The 15,676-nt window shown below is 44.2% G+C and overlaps 1 protein-coding gene across 4 annotated transcripts in view; it reads left to right on the top strand.

Annotated features, from left to right (window-relative positions):
* The first annotated feature begins 10,121 nt into the window (after positions 1–10,121).
* The window catches only part of RNF2 (ring finger protein 2), a 128,613-nt gene continuing 123,058 nt past the window's right edge, over positions 10,122–15,676 (top strand). For 2 of the 4 annotated variants that reach the window (XM_063940202.1, XM_063940201.1), the window contains exons 1-3: positions 10,122–10,314; positions 14,153–14,253; positions 14,336–14,517. In XM_063940202.1, coding sequence (XP_063796272.1) covers positions 10,185–10,314; positions 14,153–14,253; positions 14,336–14,517 — 413 coding nt within the window. In that variant the 5' untranslated portion in view covers positions 10,122–10,184. Of the gene's footprint in view, positions 10,315–10,916; positions 11,272–14,152; positions 14,254–14,335; positions 14,518–15,676 lie in introns of those variants that run through there. The other 2 variants (XM_063940203.1, XM_063940204.1) reach the window with 2 other exon arrangements.

Raw genomic sequence — 15,676 nt, 5'->3', positions numbered from 1 at the left:
ACCAGTTCAGTTTTATAAGCTTGGAGCTCTCTTCCGGTATATCTAAAAGTGTCGTCATACATTTCTGTGATATTGTCTAATAAATTTGCAAGCGCTGATATATATTTATAATTTATCACTCCTCTAGCGGTGCGAGTGATATCTAACGCGATTTGGAATTGAATCCCGGTGGATTCACTGATCAGGTCAGAGGCCGGATGCTCTGTTCTCTCTATCAGGTGCCGTTTAACGATATGCTCGTAATGAGTGTGGGTATAAGGAGCTTGGGCACTGCGGTGAATATCTTTCATTTTAGTATGTGATACAGTCATTACCTCAGGCAGTACCTTTCCAATATAACACAATCCTTCAGAGTTTGGGGCAAGCCACTTATACGCCTTCCTCCCGCATATGAAATATGCATCATCGGGGAGAACATATGGGAAGGAGTAGGACATAACCATATTACACATCTTCCATGTGAAATCTCCTAACCCTAATTCTCCCATCTGTCTAGTACACGTGTCTGTTTGTATGATATGTGCACAGTATCCTGGTGATACCTCTCAAACTCTCATGGACCTACTTCCTAGGGTATACCTATATCGGAAATATTTTCCACTACCAGCTATGTGGCGTATAAGTTCTGTATCTGTTGGCATTCTATCGGCTCTGTATGAAAAGGTCATGGTTTGGTTATTCCATGACGCTTCCCAATTTCCCGGCTTTCGGGGATTGGAAATGTTAAAGCATACTAGGGACCTATCCACATGATATTGGTGGAGCTTCGAACTAGGAGGACTGGAGATATTAAACCTCCTGTCCACCGGCCTCCCACCACTTAGCTCAAGTACCTCCCCTACCGTTAAAGGGAATGGTACTAAGCCTGATTTACTATGGCCTTGAGGTACTTGAGAGCATACCCAACAATCTGTCTGATTTAACACTTTACCCACTAAGGAGTGATAGTCACTCAATGGGTGCCGGTCCATGTTAATGTTAAAACTGGACTGACATTTTTTTTTTTGATGCACCCATCCTCTACTACACTGTCACAGAGTCTACAGATACAGTTCTCTTTTCAGCTAACAATCCTTTACAATGTTTACAAATAACATGGCTGCTAGATCGTTTCCGGTACTCGCCTTTGCTTGGTGATTGTGTTGCTATTGGAAATTTACACCTCCATCTCAGTCATCAGAAACCCTTCTGGATCCTTTCTCGACCTCACTGGTACTCTCACCGAAACAGACTGCTCTGGTCAACATCATGGTCAACAGGAAAATCCATATCACAGTCTCTTGGGGCAAGTCCATCTTACAGGAGGAGAAAAGGAGAAATTTGTAATGGGGGTACAGAAAAAAAAAATTTGAGGGGGAGAGAAACTTGTTACGATAATTAGTTCTCTAGTCTTGTTGTTCTTCTTGTTCTGCTGTCATCTCAAAGGTGCTGTCTCTCAGTCTTCCAAACGAACACTCTGGTGATACAATATTCCTTCCAAACCAGCGATCTTTCTGTAAGGAGCAAAAATCTTGCATTACCATTTGTCTAACTGATGGGTGACATGCCATCTTTAAAATATGAAAACATGAGTGAGAAGAGAGAGAACAAAAAAAACAACGAGAGAGAGAGAGAACCGTTCATATATATATATACATCACATATATCAACAATAAACAACAACAGAAAAAAACATTTTTCAAAAAAAACATTGCCAGATCTTCCGTTCACCATCAGGCTGTCACATCTACATGTCCAATGGTATCCTTGCGCAGTCCCTCCCACCAGCATCTCCATATTCCACCCTTTGTATCTGGCCAGGATACATTGATGCGGGTAGGTCATGCTGGGGTTTGGTAGACTTCTGCAAAGACCAAGTAGTCAGGTGATGTTGGAGCTGTTGTGGTGAACGTCAGAGATGGGGAAAAAAACACTTAACAGGTACATTACAACGTTTTACCCGGTCCTTCCTGTGTCTTCAGGGAATGACCTCCCAACTTGTTAACAATAGCCTCAGGCTTACCATCAGTCCTAATGATCACCTTTCCTGATGGCATGTTACAGGTGCGGCCCAAACTCCTTCCTATGTGATCCCTGATTACAATTTGGTGTGTCATATTCATGTCTAGGGGGTCTGACTTTATGTGGGCTGTTACAGTTACTGGCATAATGCCCTTCTCTTTTACAAAGATAACAAACCCTGGGTTTCCTCCAAGTGTCAATGACCTGAGGTCTTGGTTGATGTGATGCCTCCTCAAACGCTCGGATGCTCATCACCATCAACTGTTTTCCCTGTACTTCCCTGGTTCCTTGGATATCATGGTTATGTTGTTGTCTAGGGGGTTGATATGATTTTTGTATTTTTCTTGATCTACAATCTCTTGCAAAGTGTCCCTCTTTATGACAAGTGTAACAGACTTCCACATTTGAATTTCTCGCAGGGGTTTGGGGCTTATGCTGGAGTGGTCTTGTGGTTAGGGCCTGTATACTTGCGGCCATTAACTTATCACTTTGTGACTCCCTGTGTCTGGTGATATTTTGATCATGATCAATAGCGGCCTCTCTTAATGCGGCCACCGAGATATTTCTCCAGTTTGGGTTGGTGGTCTGTACCCTTGTTCTCAATACCTCCTTTAAACCATTCATTAATACCTTAACCGCTATTTCTCTATGCTGTGCGCATGTTTTGATGTCTGTGATCCCAGTGTTCCTAGCCATTACTTGCAGTGCTCGATTGAAATAATTGGAAATACTTTCCCCTTCGTTTTGTCTTATGGAGAAAATTGCATTCCACTTGACAACGGCAGGGAAATATACTTCCAACTGTCGGTTAATCTGCTTAATACATTCCTGATTGTGTTCCTCCGTTTGAGGTACTTCTGTGTCTAATTGACAATCAGTAATAAATTTCGCAGGGTCAACACCGGAGGGCAAAAATGCCCTCAGCACTGTCCGCCAATCTTTGTTGGTGGGTTCTGTTGAGTTTCCTAGTTCTTTAATGAACCTTTGACATGCGACTAGATTTTTCCTAGGATCAGGAAATTCAGACATAATTGATCTCAATTCGGTCCGGGACCAGGGACAGCGAATTGCACTGTCCCCGACGGGAATGATTCCCTGATCGTCAGTCTTCCCATTGGGGACTGTGATCACCCTGACAGGATCAAACTCAACTACATCATCTTGTGTTGGTCTTACAATATGGGGTACATTTGTTTGTGCGTGACATAAAACATTGTACGTACCTGTGGACACGACCTCACCTGACCCTCCGTTAGGGGGTTTGATTATTGCCTTTACCGATTTGGTCGTGTCCACCTGGATGTCTTGTGTGATGGCTGCTGGAAGAGATGCCGACATCGTGCTGGGCTCACTTTCTGGCTTGTAATCCTGAGGGAAGTTTGACATGGGGTGCGACTTGCACAGGTTAACATTTGTAATTTTTACACTTTCATTTTCATAAACATTATTACATTTGTTACTTTCATCCTTAATACAGTTACTAAGTGCATTTTTATCGTACAACATTGTGCCTTTCTCCGCAACCATAATCCTCTCCATTGCCATGTCTCTCCTCCCAAGATGAGAATCAGATATGTAAGTTAAGTTTCGTTGTATTTCACTTTCCTTTTGCCATAACTTTAAACAATCAAAATGTTTGATCCGTCTCTTTGCTGATTTAATGAGACATATCCTTCTCCTTAGATTTAGTAACACATCTGGGCTAAAGCTGCCTACTCTTGGGAACTTCTCCCCGTCATGTACAGTCATTCTTTCCCATTCATCACATAAAACTTCTGTGTGTGAACCGTATTTTTCACACATTACATACCTTGCCGACCCGATTGGTCGGTTCACTAAATCAACCCGAACCGAGGTTGATCGCCCCCTACCTGAACAACTGGCCCCCATAACTTGCAGGTGTTGCTTTCACTACCTCTGACCTTCAAATCAGGGTCTTCAGCGAACCCTTACAAAAACCAAGATGTCCGGGGCAGGCCGGTGGCGAAGTTTACCGAGTACTCCACTCACTCCTCACCCACGTTGGCCAGTACTGCAATCACTGTATCCAGAGCTGTTGTACCCAACCTAGGGCCCCTATGAACCTTTACTTACTGGGGCGTGTTGGATCTACCAGTCCCCAGCAAGTATCGGTTGTTGGATAGTTCCTGAGTGACCAGCGAACCTCCCTTAAAATAAAAAAAAATTCACAAATCACGTTAAAATGTACAAATAGCGTTTATGACCCCTCTAGCGTACGCAAATGGTACTGGGTCAAATTACTAACTAATGCACACAATTACGTGCGGTACAATCGTTCAGCACATAAGCAACTAATCTTATGTGCGGAGCGACCAGTGGAATCGAAATTTAGCAGCTGCGAATTCCTTCAGCCTGAGCTTTATGGCCTATATGGGTTCCGCACCAACCCTTCCTGGTGTTGTGCTACTTGTCTCTATAGCGGACTTCTTTGTCTGCTGTACCTAGACCTCCTGGTCTGTATTCCGGACCTCCTGGTCTGCTACAGTATGACCTCCTGGTCTGCTACACTCTAATGCTCTTTATATGTTTAACAAGGGATGCCTCCCTAGCCACCATGTATGTCACTTACACGTGTGTACTTCACGAGAACTCGATGATTTCCTGTGGTTCAATCCCAAAAATTGTAGAAACTTATATATGCAAACACTCACTCACCACATGTACACTTTACTTTTGTTTCTATTTCTTTCTATTACTGCGCAGAAATTTCTTCCCTTTAGACCAGATGAGTCGTAAATTGGAGAAGGATCTATTAGCTTAAATTTCGGACACTAAAATCGATTTGCGCTATTTATCGCGTTGCCACCTTTTCGCCTGTTTAAAATAACACTATCGTGTGATTTGTTACGTGGGCGTACCCAGACGCTCCGTTGCGTAATATACGCTGCGTGCGTCGGCCTTTGGGTTGCGCACGCGGGTCTCAGCCTTTTGTTAGAGACACGTGTACGCAAGGCAGATATCCACCGTAACACAATTAACACGTTTATCAATGTAGGTGATCCTCGATCATCTACCGAGCACCACACCGGTCTCTCCTTGTATCCTTAGGCAGAGATGTGTGCGTGCTTTACAATTTACCCCTTAATGTATTACTTTTACTCTTTAACTACTAATAGCAACAAATCTTTCTTAGCACGTTTATCAATTATAAAATGGCAAACAGGAGAGTGATATGAAAATACACGAATGAAAAAGAAATGCAGATATAAGCGTGCGTGTGTGCGTACGCAAAACAGAAAAAAACAGTTTTAAAAGACACTAGCGTGTTGTTCTTACCTCCGGTTCCGGATTCCTTCAGCACCCTTTACTAAGCGAAGCAGACGCTTATCCAGGCAGCACTTCGAGGAATATGATCTCCCGCCCTTTGCTGATGGATAATGTCTGCTGAAATTACCTAGCACAGATATGTGAAGGACGGACGAGCCGCCAATTGTTAAAGCTAAATATTTATCTTACTTAAAACCCTTTAAGAGGCCAAAGAACACAGTACGCTATTGGCGTATGGAATACCGTAAGGGTACGCACGTTGCGTAACAATCGCTTAGCCGTAGTCGAGACGCTCAAGCGTCACGTTCGCTCACGGCCAAGAGATCACAGGCGGGCACGCTATTGGCTGCCGACTAACGTAATGATACGCTATTAGCGTAGCGGACGCTTGGGACCACGAGGAGATCACAAGCGGTGCTGATGCTCACAATGTTAAACCTTTATAACTATACCATAAACAATGTATCTATGCAATAAACCTTGGTGTAGTGATAGGGTGTGAATGTAACACAGTGTAACCTTATTAACTTAAAAGCTGTACGAGCGTCTCCGATGCTCAGAGAATACTTAGAAATATAAGAAATACACAGATACCGATCTTAGGTTCTAACACCTTATATGAACGTTCTATTTGCAAAAGAATAATACAATACAAGTCATACACTACCAATATAACATAGACTAACTAACCAGATAACTACACATGAAATACTATAACAGCATAATAACACTTTAAGAGGAAAAGAGAGAGAAAAGGGGAGAAGAGAGAGAGAGAGAGATATGGCTCACAATAACAAGAAAGACAATATGATTGCGGAGAAACTTACGCTCAAGGGAAACAATCGCATGCGCCTCTGGATATCCAGCTCCCGATTATCAGCAATGAGAACCGTTGAAGAGAATAGAGAGCTGGCCCAGAGTGGCTTGTCCTTTTATACCCTACACATAATACAGTACAATGGTCCCTATATTCTTATTGTTCATTGGACACAGGAATTCCTCTTCGCATTATAACAAAAGGTCATAGGTTGATTCATACAGGTGGGCTGTGATTATTTCCAACTGCTCAGGTGGGTGGGAAACTAGGTTTCCCGCCGCATGGATAATAAAGTGCAAATATAGTAAAAGTCCATAAACTTCTTATGTCCATAACTATTCGCACGAGCGAGTTATCCGCTTCAAACCAACACCGGAATATTGCTAATTAAATACTCTTCCGATGGATACTAAACACCACTGTATAACCCTTGTCTGACCCTTCGTATCAAACAAAGAGGGTTCTCTTTGTCTATGAACATGCTACCTTAACTAAACTTTCAGATTCTATCAAAGGGACCATAATCTACAAAATACATTATACAGTTAAAATATGTTATGAACGAGTCGCCCGCTAGACGCACATAAACTTTACTGTAAATGCGCACACCGTGCGCCTGCGGGTGCCCGCAACGGCGAGTATGCGCACGCACGGCAGGGCTCATGAACGTGCAACAGGCACTCGCATGAGGTGCAAATATGGCAGTGTGTAGCGTGATATTTTTCTGACTTTGACATATGAGACTACTCGAACTTACACTCACTCGGAACTATTTTATATATAATGGGAGTTTTAAAGACAACTAGCAGGGTGTGCGATGGGGAGCAACGTAGCACTTAGCTACGTGAACATTTTTATGTTCAAAGAAGAAGCAATGTTCTTTGCCTCTCCGGAAAACACACAGTTCATCAAAATGTACATGCGGTTCATAGATTCGCTATTCCTGTTGTGGAAGGGTGATGAATCCACCCTATTACAAATGATCAAGCATATCAATTCAAGATCGTCAACTTTCAGAGTTACGTTCCAATACAGTAAGACACCTATTCATTTTTTGGATGTCTTGGTGTCCAAAGAGGCCGATAAATTAAGAAATTAAGTGTTCTCCAAGCCTCCAGATAGAAACACCTTGTTGCTATCATCGAGCCACCACCCAAAACCTCTAAAGAGTGGACTACCGAAATCACAAATGACGTGGGTGGCTAGAATTGCGAGCAGTCCTGAGATCGTGGCAGCAAGTATTGATAAAGTATTTGACAGATTTGTTGCCAGGGGCTACAATTTGAAACTATTAAAACAACAAAAAATGGAGGTACTGACCATCGTTAGAAATCAACTACTTAAAGCAAAGGTAAAGGATCAAAATTCGGTGATCCCTTTGAAAATGGAGTACACTATATCTAGTCAAGTAGTTCAACGTGCCAGCAGGGCCCTATGGCCCATAGTTACATCAGATGATAGTTTACAGTGCTTCAAGAATAAAAGACGTGGGTTGTTACACTAGAGGCCGAAATATCGAAGACATGGTTGTCCATACGGATATCACCGGATTTAATAAACCCAGCCCACCAAGTCACTTCTTAACAAGCCACCTGGCTGTTATAGATGTCCTCGCTGTACGACATGTTCCCATATGCTCACAGGAACCACTTTCAAGCACCTGCATTCTTCTAAGGTGTTTTTCATCAAACACACCTTATCTTGCCTGTCTTCATACGTGATATACAGTGGGGCAAAAAAGTATTTGGACAGCCACCGATTGTGCAAGTTGACCCACTTAAAAAGATGAGAGAGGTCTGTAATTTCCATTATAGGTACAATTCAACTGTGAGAGACAGAATCTGAAAAACAAAAACCAGGAAATCACATTGTATGATTTTTAAACAATTTACTTGTATATTCTTGTGGAAAATAAATATTTGGACACCTACCAAGCAGCAAGATTTCTGTCACTCACAGACCTGTTACTTCTACTTTAAGAAGCTCTCTATCCTCCACTCGTTACCTGTATTAATGCACCTGTTCGAACTAGTTATCTGTATAAAAGACACCTGTCCACACCCTCAAACAGTCAGACTGCTACCTCTCCACCATGGCCAAGACCAGAGAGCTGTCTAAGGACACCAGGGACAAAATTGTACAGCTGCAGAAGACTGGGATGAGCTACTCGACAATAGGCAAGCAGCTTGGTGAGACGAGATCAACTGTTGGCACAATTATTAAAAAATGGAAGAAATACAAGATCACTGACAATCTCCCTCGACCTGGGGCTCCATGCAAGATCTCACCTCATGGGGTATCAATGATCTTGAGAACGGTGAGGAATCAGCCCAGAACTACACGGGGGGACCTGGTCAATGACCTCAAGAGAGCTGGGACCACAGTCACAAAGGTTACCATTAGTAACACACTACGTCGTCATGGATTGAAACCCTGCAGCGCCCGAAAGGTCCCCCTGCTTAAGCCAGCACATGTCCAGGCCCATATAAAGTTTGCCAGTGACCATCTGGATGATCCAGAGGACGATTGGGAGAATGTAATGTGGTCAGATGAGAGCAAAATTGAACTTTTTGGTATAAACTCCACTCGCCGTGTTTGGAGGGAGAAGAATGATCAATGGCATCCCAAGAACACCATACCCACTGTGAAGCATGGGGGTGGAAACATCATGCTTTGGGGCTGCTTTTCTGCAGAGGGGACAGGACGACTGATCCGTATTAAGGAGAGGATGAATGGGGCCATGTATCGTGAGATTTTGGGCAAAAACCTCCTTCCCTCAGTAAGAGCATCGAAGATGGAACGTGGCTGAGTCTTCCAGCATGACAATGACCTCAAACACACCGCCCGGGCAACTAAGGAGTGGCTCCTTAAGATGCATTTCAAGGTCCTGGAGTGGCCTAGCCAGTCTCCAGACCTCAACCCAATAGAAAATCTGTGGAGGGGGTTGAAAGTCTGTGTTGCCCGGCGACAGCCCCAAAACATGACAGATCTAGAGAAGATCTGCATGGAAGAGTGGCCAAAATACCTGCTACAGTGTGTGCAAACCTGGCCAAGAACTACAGGAAATGTTTGACCTCTGTATTTGCCAACCGAGGTTATATTACAAAGTATTGAATTAAACTTTTTGATTGCCCAAATATTTATTTTCTGCAAGAATATACAAATAAATTGTTTAAAAATCATACAATGTAATTTCCTAGTTTTTTTTCCCCTTCAGATTCTGTCTCTCACAGTTGAAGTGTACCTATGATGGAAATTACAGACCTCTCATCTTTTTAAGTGGGTCAACTTGCACAATCGGTGGCTGTCCAAATACTTTTTTGCTCCACTGTATATTATAATTTGAAAGTGCAACCTATATTATGTGGGAAAAACCATCAGAACGGCATGTGAACGGTTAGCATTACACAGCTTTCTATTAGCAAAGCCATTGCTAGTGGCATCTCCGACCAACCGGTGGCCTGACACTTTGTTCAAGCAGCACATCCACTATAGTCATTAACACATATGTTAATCGATCACATTCCACCATCACTGTGTGGAGGTGAGCGGAATGGAAAACTTTTGAGCTGTGAGACTAAGTGGATACACTATTTGAACATGGTTTATCCGTCAGGCTTGAATGAACGACCCAATTGGAACGTGTTTCTTTAATCAAATTTACCACGCTCATGTGGTAATAGATACTATTTATTCGCATGTGATTGTTGGTTTTTAGTTAGGGTTCTTCTTCTGCCCATTGTTTTTGTGCAGGCTACCATTAGTTGATCTCAGGTTTCTTAAGGAGACTGGATATTGATTACATGTTGCACTTTATTGTTATGACATTTACATGCAGTGTTTTTAGCTTTAAAGGATACTACCACCGGTATGTTACTCACAGGCTGTGTCTGCAGTTCTAATAAGGTATTATTATATATGGTCTGTGAGTTTCATATACGGGTAATGTGCATTATCTAGTGGCAGCAAAGTATAGCCATTTAATATGTATACATGTGTGTCTTTTATACAGCTTGTTTTGTTCCCCTGCCTTCGGGGGGAGCCGGGGAGATGGATCGGCATCCTGAACCTGGTTGCCATGCAGCGCAGGACATGTTGGCATGGTGCGGCCGGCGACAGAGGGCTGACGTCACTGGAAGTGACGCCCGTGACCAGAAGTTGCAGGAGACGCGGACCGGTCCCGGCGGTGGTGGTCCAAACCTATTTAGGTAAGAATTTTCTTTATTCTGATTTTGTCATACCTCTGGTCAGCTTTGAAAACGATACCTGCGTGGTACCAAAACGTCAGCACGAATGACCATGTAACGCTGCTTTTCACTAAAAAGACTAATCATCACGTACTTGGAGTGCTGCAGTTTATTTTTCAGTATATATACACACACTCGCATATATATACAGATGGATTTACGCTAGTCGTGGATCCGTCTGTGCCTAAGCGCACCCCTAACGCCGAGATCGTCTCCGTCTGGGGTGCGCACGCGCGACTGGATTGCTCTCAGGAGAAAACGCGGAAAGAATCACACAGACTTCTTTTGCTGGCGTTACCCACTGCATCTATGCCCTGGAATCCATCACATTCAGGAGCTTAGTGCATATGGGAAATGCAGGCAAATTCCCAAAACAGACTTTTTTTGGCCGCATTTTCCCTTTAGTACATCCTGCCCACAGTTTGGTAAGACTATACATAAAATAAAATTATTATTATTATTATTATAAGCAGGGGTATTTTCAAATCCATAAAACCCGGGGATAGTATTCCAGGGAATTGGGGACAGATGCTAATCTTGCATTCACACCTGTCCGTCACCCCTCCCCCCCATTCATGGTAACATTTCTATTTCTCCACCGCACAGCTCCCTTTTGTGTGTTTTCTTTTCGGTCTCTCATTGACCGTCTCTTCATTCCCTTTCACTCTCGGCGTTTCTGTCTCTCCTCCTTCCTTCGCCTGTCTCTCTGTCTCTCCTCCCCTCCTCGCCCTGTGCATGCAGTATCCTCCCGAGCTCCATTGCGGATGCTGCTGCTGCTGCTGGGCCCGCGCCATATTGTGCAGCAGCAGCCGATACCTACAAGGACGGAGCAGCCGCTGGCATCACTCAGTACACAAAGCGCCGTACGGGCATAGCGGGCTGCGAGTCACTCTCCATCGGGTGGTAACGGAGCAGAGGGTGAGTATGCGCTCAGTTCTGTTTATCATGTACCCCTGAACAAAGCAGATGCACGGGGAACATTGCGCCCGTGTCCCTGTGCTGCATACACGTCCATTAAAAACGTTTTCTGTGATAAGGTAGAAGTAGCCCCATTGTGTGCTCATTGTAAGCTCATTGTTACTTACACGAAGCTGCGTCTGCTTTACAAATGGCTTCTGTTATTTCTAGAAACAAAATAACGTTGCCTTCATAAACCATATAGAATAAATCCGTGATGTGACATATATAGTTTTGATACTAATAAAAAAAAATTGAAATGTGTGATGGAAACTGTAAGCAAAGGGTATAATACACAACATATACAGTACATCGCTCTTATGCTTTGCTACATTGCTTCCAATCTGTAACACCGCCTTCAGGTTTCATTGTTCACTCTGAATATTCGTGTCCGATGTGTTTTTCAACAATCACCATGCCGTCAGTCATTATATAGACACATGTCATTGCATTAGGCCGACAGACAAAATATCAATAGTTTCAGAATGTCAACAAAAACAATGTCTAATTGCAAAAAATCAACGTGTTCAAAATGTTGATTGGTACATGTCTACACCCACATATACATCTAACCCCTACCCCATCCCTAACAATAACCCCAGAATTTCTACTGTTGACATTTTAACCATGTTGACGTTCTATCACTTGATATTATGGTGTTGACTTTTTGACCATCAACAACATGACTACATCCCTGAATATTTGTCTTACCTGATAGTGTGACTACCACATACCCCATGCAATCTGCTCTCCATTTTTTTTTTTTTTTTAGAGGGGGCATCTTGTGTATGAGACCTGAAAATGGCAGTTTGATGCTTATTGCCATTTGCTGGTGGTGTTATTGGATATATGGGATTGCACATGGATTTCTGTAATTGAAATCCCAAGGGCAGTGGTTCTCAAACTGTATGCCTAGGCACCCTGGGTGCCTTTGATTGGTGGTCCAGGATCAATTGAAATTATTTATGGTCAATATAATAGACAAAACCAGTGCTAGCAGCTACCAATCATAAAATATGTGGGCAGTACGGATGGTGTAATGGTTAGCATTACTGCCTCACAGCACTGAGGTCATGGGTTTGACCACCATGGTCCTAACTGTGTGGAGTTTGTATATTCTCACCGTGCTTGCGTGGGTTTCCTCCGGGTACTCCGGTTTCCTCCCACAATCCAAAAATATACAGGTAGGTTAATTGGCTCCTGACAAAAATGAATCCTAACGTGAATGTGTAAATGTGCTAGGGAATATAGATTATAAGCTCCACTGGGGCAGGGACTGATGTGAATGGCCAAGTATTCTCTGTAAAGCGCTGCAGAAAATGTGTGCGCTATATAAATAACTGGTAATAAATAAAAAATAATGTGGACAAACAAAAGCAAATGCTGTTCCTCGCTACATAACTGAACCTAAGGATGACATATAAACACAATTTACTTCAAGTACAATTTCTTTCTAAATTTCTCAATAAGAAACTTTTGGTCTAGGGGTGCCATGAAAAATATTCTGATACTCTAGCTGCCGTGATTCAAAAATGTTTGAGAACCACTGCCCTAGGGCATTTTCCCAAAATGCTGAAGAGTGCATGCCTATATGGCCAAGCATATGTTCCTATCTATGGGGGTCATTCTGACCCGATCGCTCGCTGCAGTTTATCGCAGCGATCGGGTCGGAACTGCGCCGGCGCATGCCAGACGGCCGAAGTCCGTCGTTGCCTAGCGATCGCCTCTGAGGCAGAGGCGGTCGCTGGGCGGGAGAGGGCTGGTTGGCGGCGTTAAGCAAACGTGGCTGAACCATTGGAGGGGCGGGCTGCGGCGGCGGCTGCGTGACATCACACGCTGCCGCTGCGTCCCGGGGCAGCAAAGAGGTTCTCCCGGCCAGCCGCAGGAGCTGCGCTGGCCGCGAGTAACTCCTGAGATGCAAAAGCATTGCCGCTGTGCAATGCTTTTGCATTTCTGCGGGGAGAGGGGGGGGGGCAGCACTAACATGCAGGGTGGACTAGCCCTGTGCTGGGCATCCCCCCGCATGTCTGAGTGCCTGATCGTAGCTGTGCTAAATGTAGCACAGCTACGATCAACTCGGAATGACCCCCTATGTGCGGTTACCTACTGTAGGTTAGAGATTCTGAACTGCTTAAAGGTGCATACAGACTGGGCATTTTTGCCCAGCGTGTATGCACAGCGATGATCGCTGACATAGCTGGCCTGAAAAGCGCTCAGTGCATAGACACTGAGCGCATTTCACCCCTGCCCAGCGATGTCAGCGGGGGTGCTTTTCTCCCCTGCCCAGCGATGTCAGAAGGACGCTATGGAAAGCCGTTCACCACGCCGATCATCTGCTGGTAATACCAGTAGATGAATGGCGGCGGCTAGCGATGATGCGGGACTGGGTGGTTTTGAGCTGAAAGCAGCTCAAAACACCAAAAGTGAGCTGCTTTCAGATCAAAATCGACAAGTGTGTATGGGCCTTAACTTATATATTTATTAAGAGGCAAGATATTGTAACAGAAGATGGTACACCCCCCCTTCCTCCACAGCATGTAATACTGATTTTCAAAGCTTTTGGGGGGGGGGATGTTCCAAAGCTTGAAGAGAGATAAAGTACTAGCCAATCAGTTTCTGCTTTACTTTTTACAGGATGTGTTTAAAAAATGACAGGAGCTGATTGGTTAGTACTTTATCTCTCAATGTTATCTCGCTCTCCAAGCTTGATAAATATCCCCCTTCCCTCTAATGTGGAGTACTCCTAAAGCCTTCCGTTGTCCTTATGATTTGCTGTTTTTCTAATCATGTGAATGCTTTCATAAGTTGGTTACCATTGAAACCTTATTTTTATTTTTGTTAGATTCCCCAGTCACTATGTCTCAGGCAGTCCAAATCAATGGCGCTCAACCACTGAGTAAGACTTGGGAGCTAAGTTTGTATGAATTGCAAAGGACTCCACAGGTAATCCAGTGTATTTTTGTGCAAGACGTAACATACGTTTTTTTTTTTTTTACATTTTTGTTTTTCAATTTATTTTTTAAAGTTTTCATATATCTTTGAACAGGAAGCAATTACAGATGGCCTAGAAATTGTAGTATCGCCCAGAAGCCTGCACAGTGAGCTGATGTGTCCAATATGCCTCGACATGCTGAAGAACACAATGACAACTAAAGAATGTTTGCACAGGTTTTGTGCTGACTGTATAATAACTGCTCTCCGAAGTGGGTAAGTAATAAATGTGATCTTTATTGTATTTCTCTAACGTCCTAAGTGGATGCTGGGACTCCGTAAGGACCATGGGGAACAGCGGCTCCGCAGGAGACCGGGCACAAAAGTAAAAGCTTGAACTAGCTGGTGTGCACTGGCTCCTCCCCCTATGACCCTCCTCCAAGCCTCAGTTAGATTTTTGTGCCCGAACGAGAAGGGTGCATGCTAGGTGGCTCTCCTGAGCTGCTTAGAGTAAAAGTTTATTTTAGGTTTTTTATTTTCAGTGAGTCCTGCTGGCAACAGGCTCACTGCATCGTGGGACTAAGGGGAGAAGAAACGAACTCACCTGCGTGCAGAGTGGATTGGGTTTCTTAGGCTACTGGACATTAGCTCCAGAGGGACGATCACAGGTTCAGCCTGGATGGGTCCCGGAGCCGCGCCGCCGGCCCCCTTACAGAGCCAGAAGAACGAAGAGGTCCGGTGAAATCGGCGGCAGAAGACGTTCCTGTCTTCAACTAAGGTAGCGCACAGCACTGCAGCTGTGCGCCATTGCTCTCAGCACACTTCACACTCCGGTCACTGAGGGTGCAGGGCGCTGGGGGGGAGCGCCCTGAGACGCAATAAAAACAGAAATACCTTAGGATGGCAAAAGAAATACATCACATATAGCTCCTGGGCTATATGGATGTATTTAACCCCTGCCAGTTTTCCAGAAAAAAGCGGGAGATAAGGCCGTCGTGAAGGGGCGGAGCCTATCTCCTCAGCACACAAGCGCCATTTTCCCTCACAGTTCCGCTGGAAGGACGGCTCCCTGACCCTCCCCTGCAGTCCCTACAGAATCAGGGTAAAAACGAGAGAGGGGGGGCACTATTGGCAGCTAAATTATAAACAGCAGCTATAAAAGGGAGTAACACTTATATAAGGTTATCCCTATTGATATATATATATAGCGCTCTGGTGTGTGCTGGCAAACTCTCCCTCTGTCTCCCCAAAGGGCTATTGGGGTCCTGTCCTCTATCGGAGCATTCCCTGTGTGTGTGCTGGGTGTCGGTACGATTGTGTCGACATGTATGAGGAGGAAAATGATGTGGAAGCAGAGCAATTGCCTGTATTAGTGATGTCACCCCCTAGGGAGTCGACACCTGACTGGATGGTTGTATTTAAAGAACTACGTGAC

The sequence above is a fragment of the Pseudophryne corroboree genome, chromosome 9 (assembly GCF_028390025.1).
Source record: "Pseudophryne corroboree isolate aPseCor3 chromosome 9, aPseCor3.hap2, whole genome shotgun sequence".
Classification (NCBI taxonomy): Eukaryota; Metazoa; Chordata; class Amphibia; order Anura; family Myobatrachidae; genus Pseudophryne; species Pseudophryne corroboree.
Note: the sequence above shows the minus strand (reverse complement) of the source record. Positions and strands in the feature narration are given on the sequence as shown.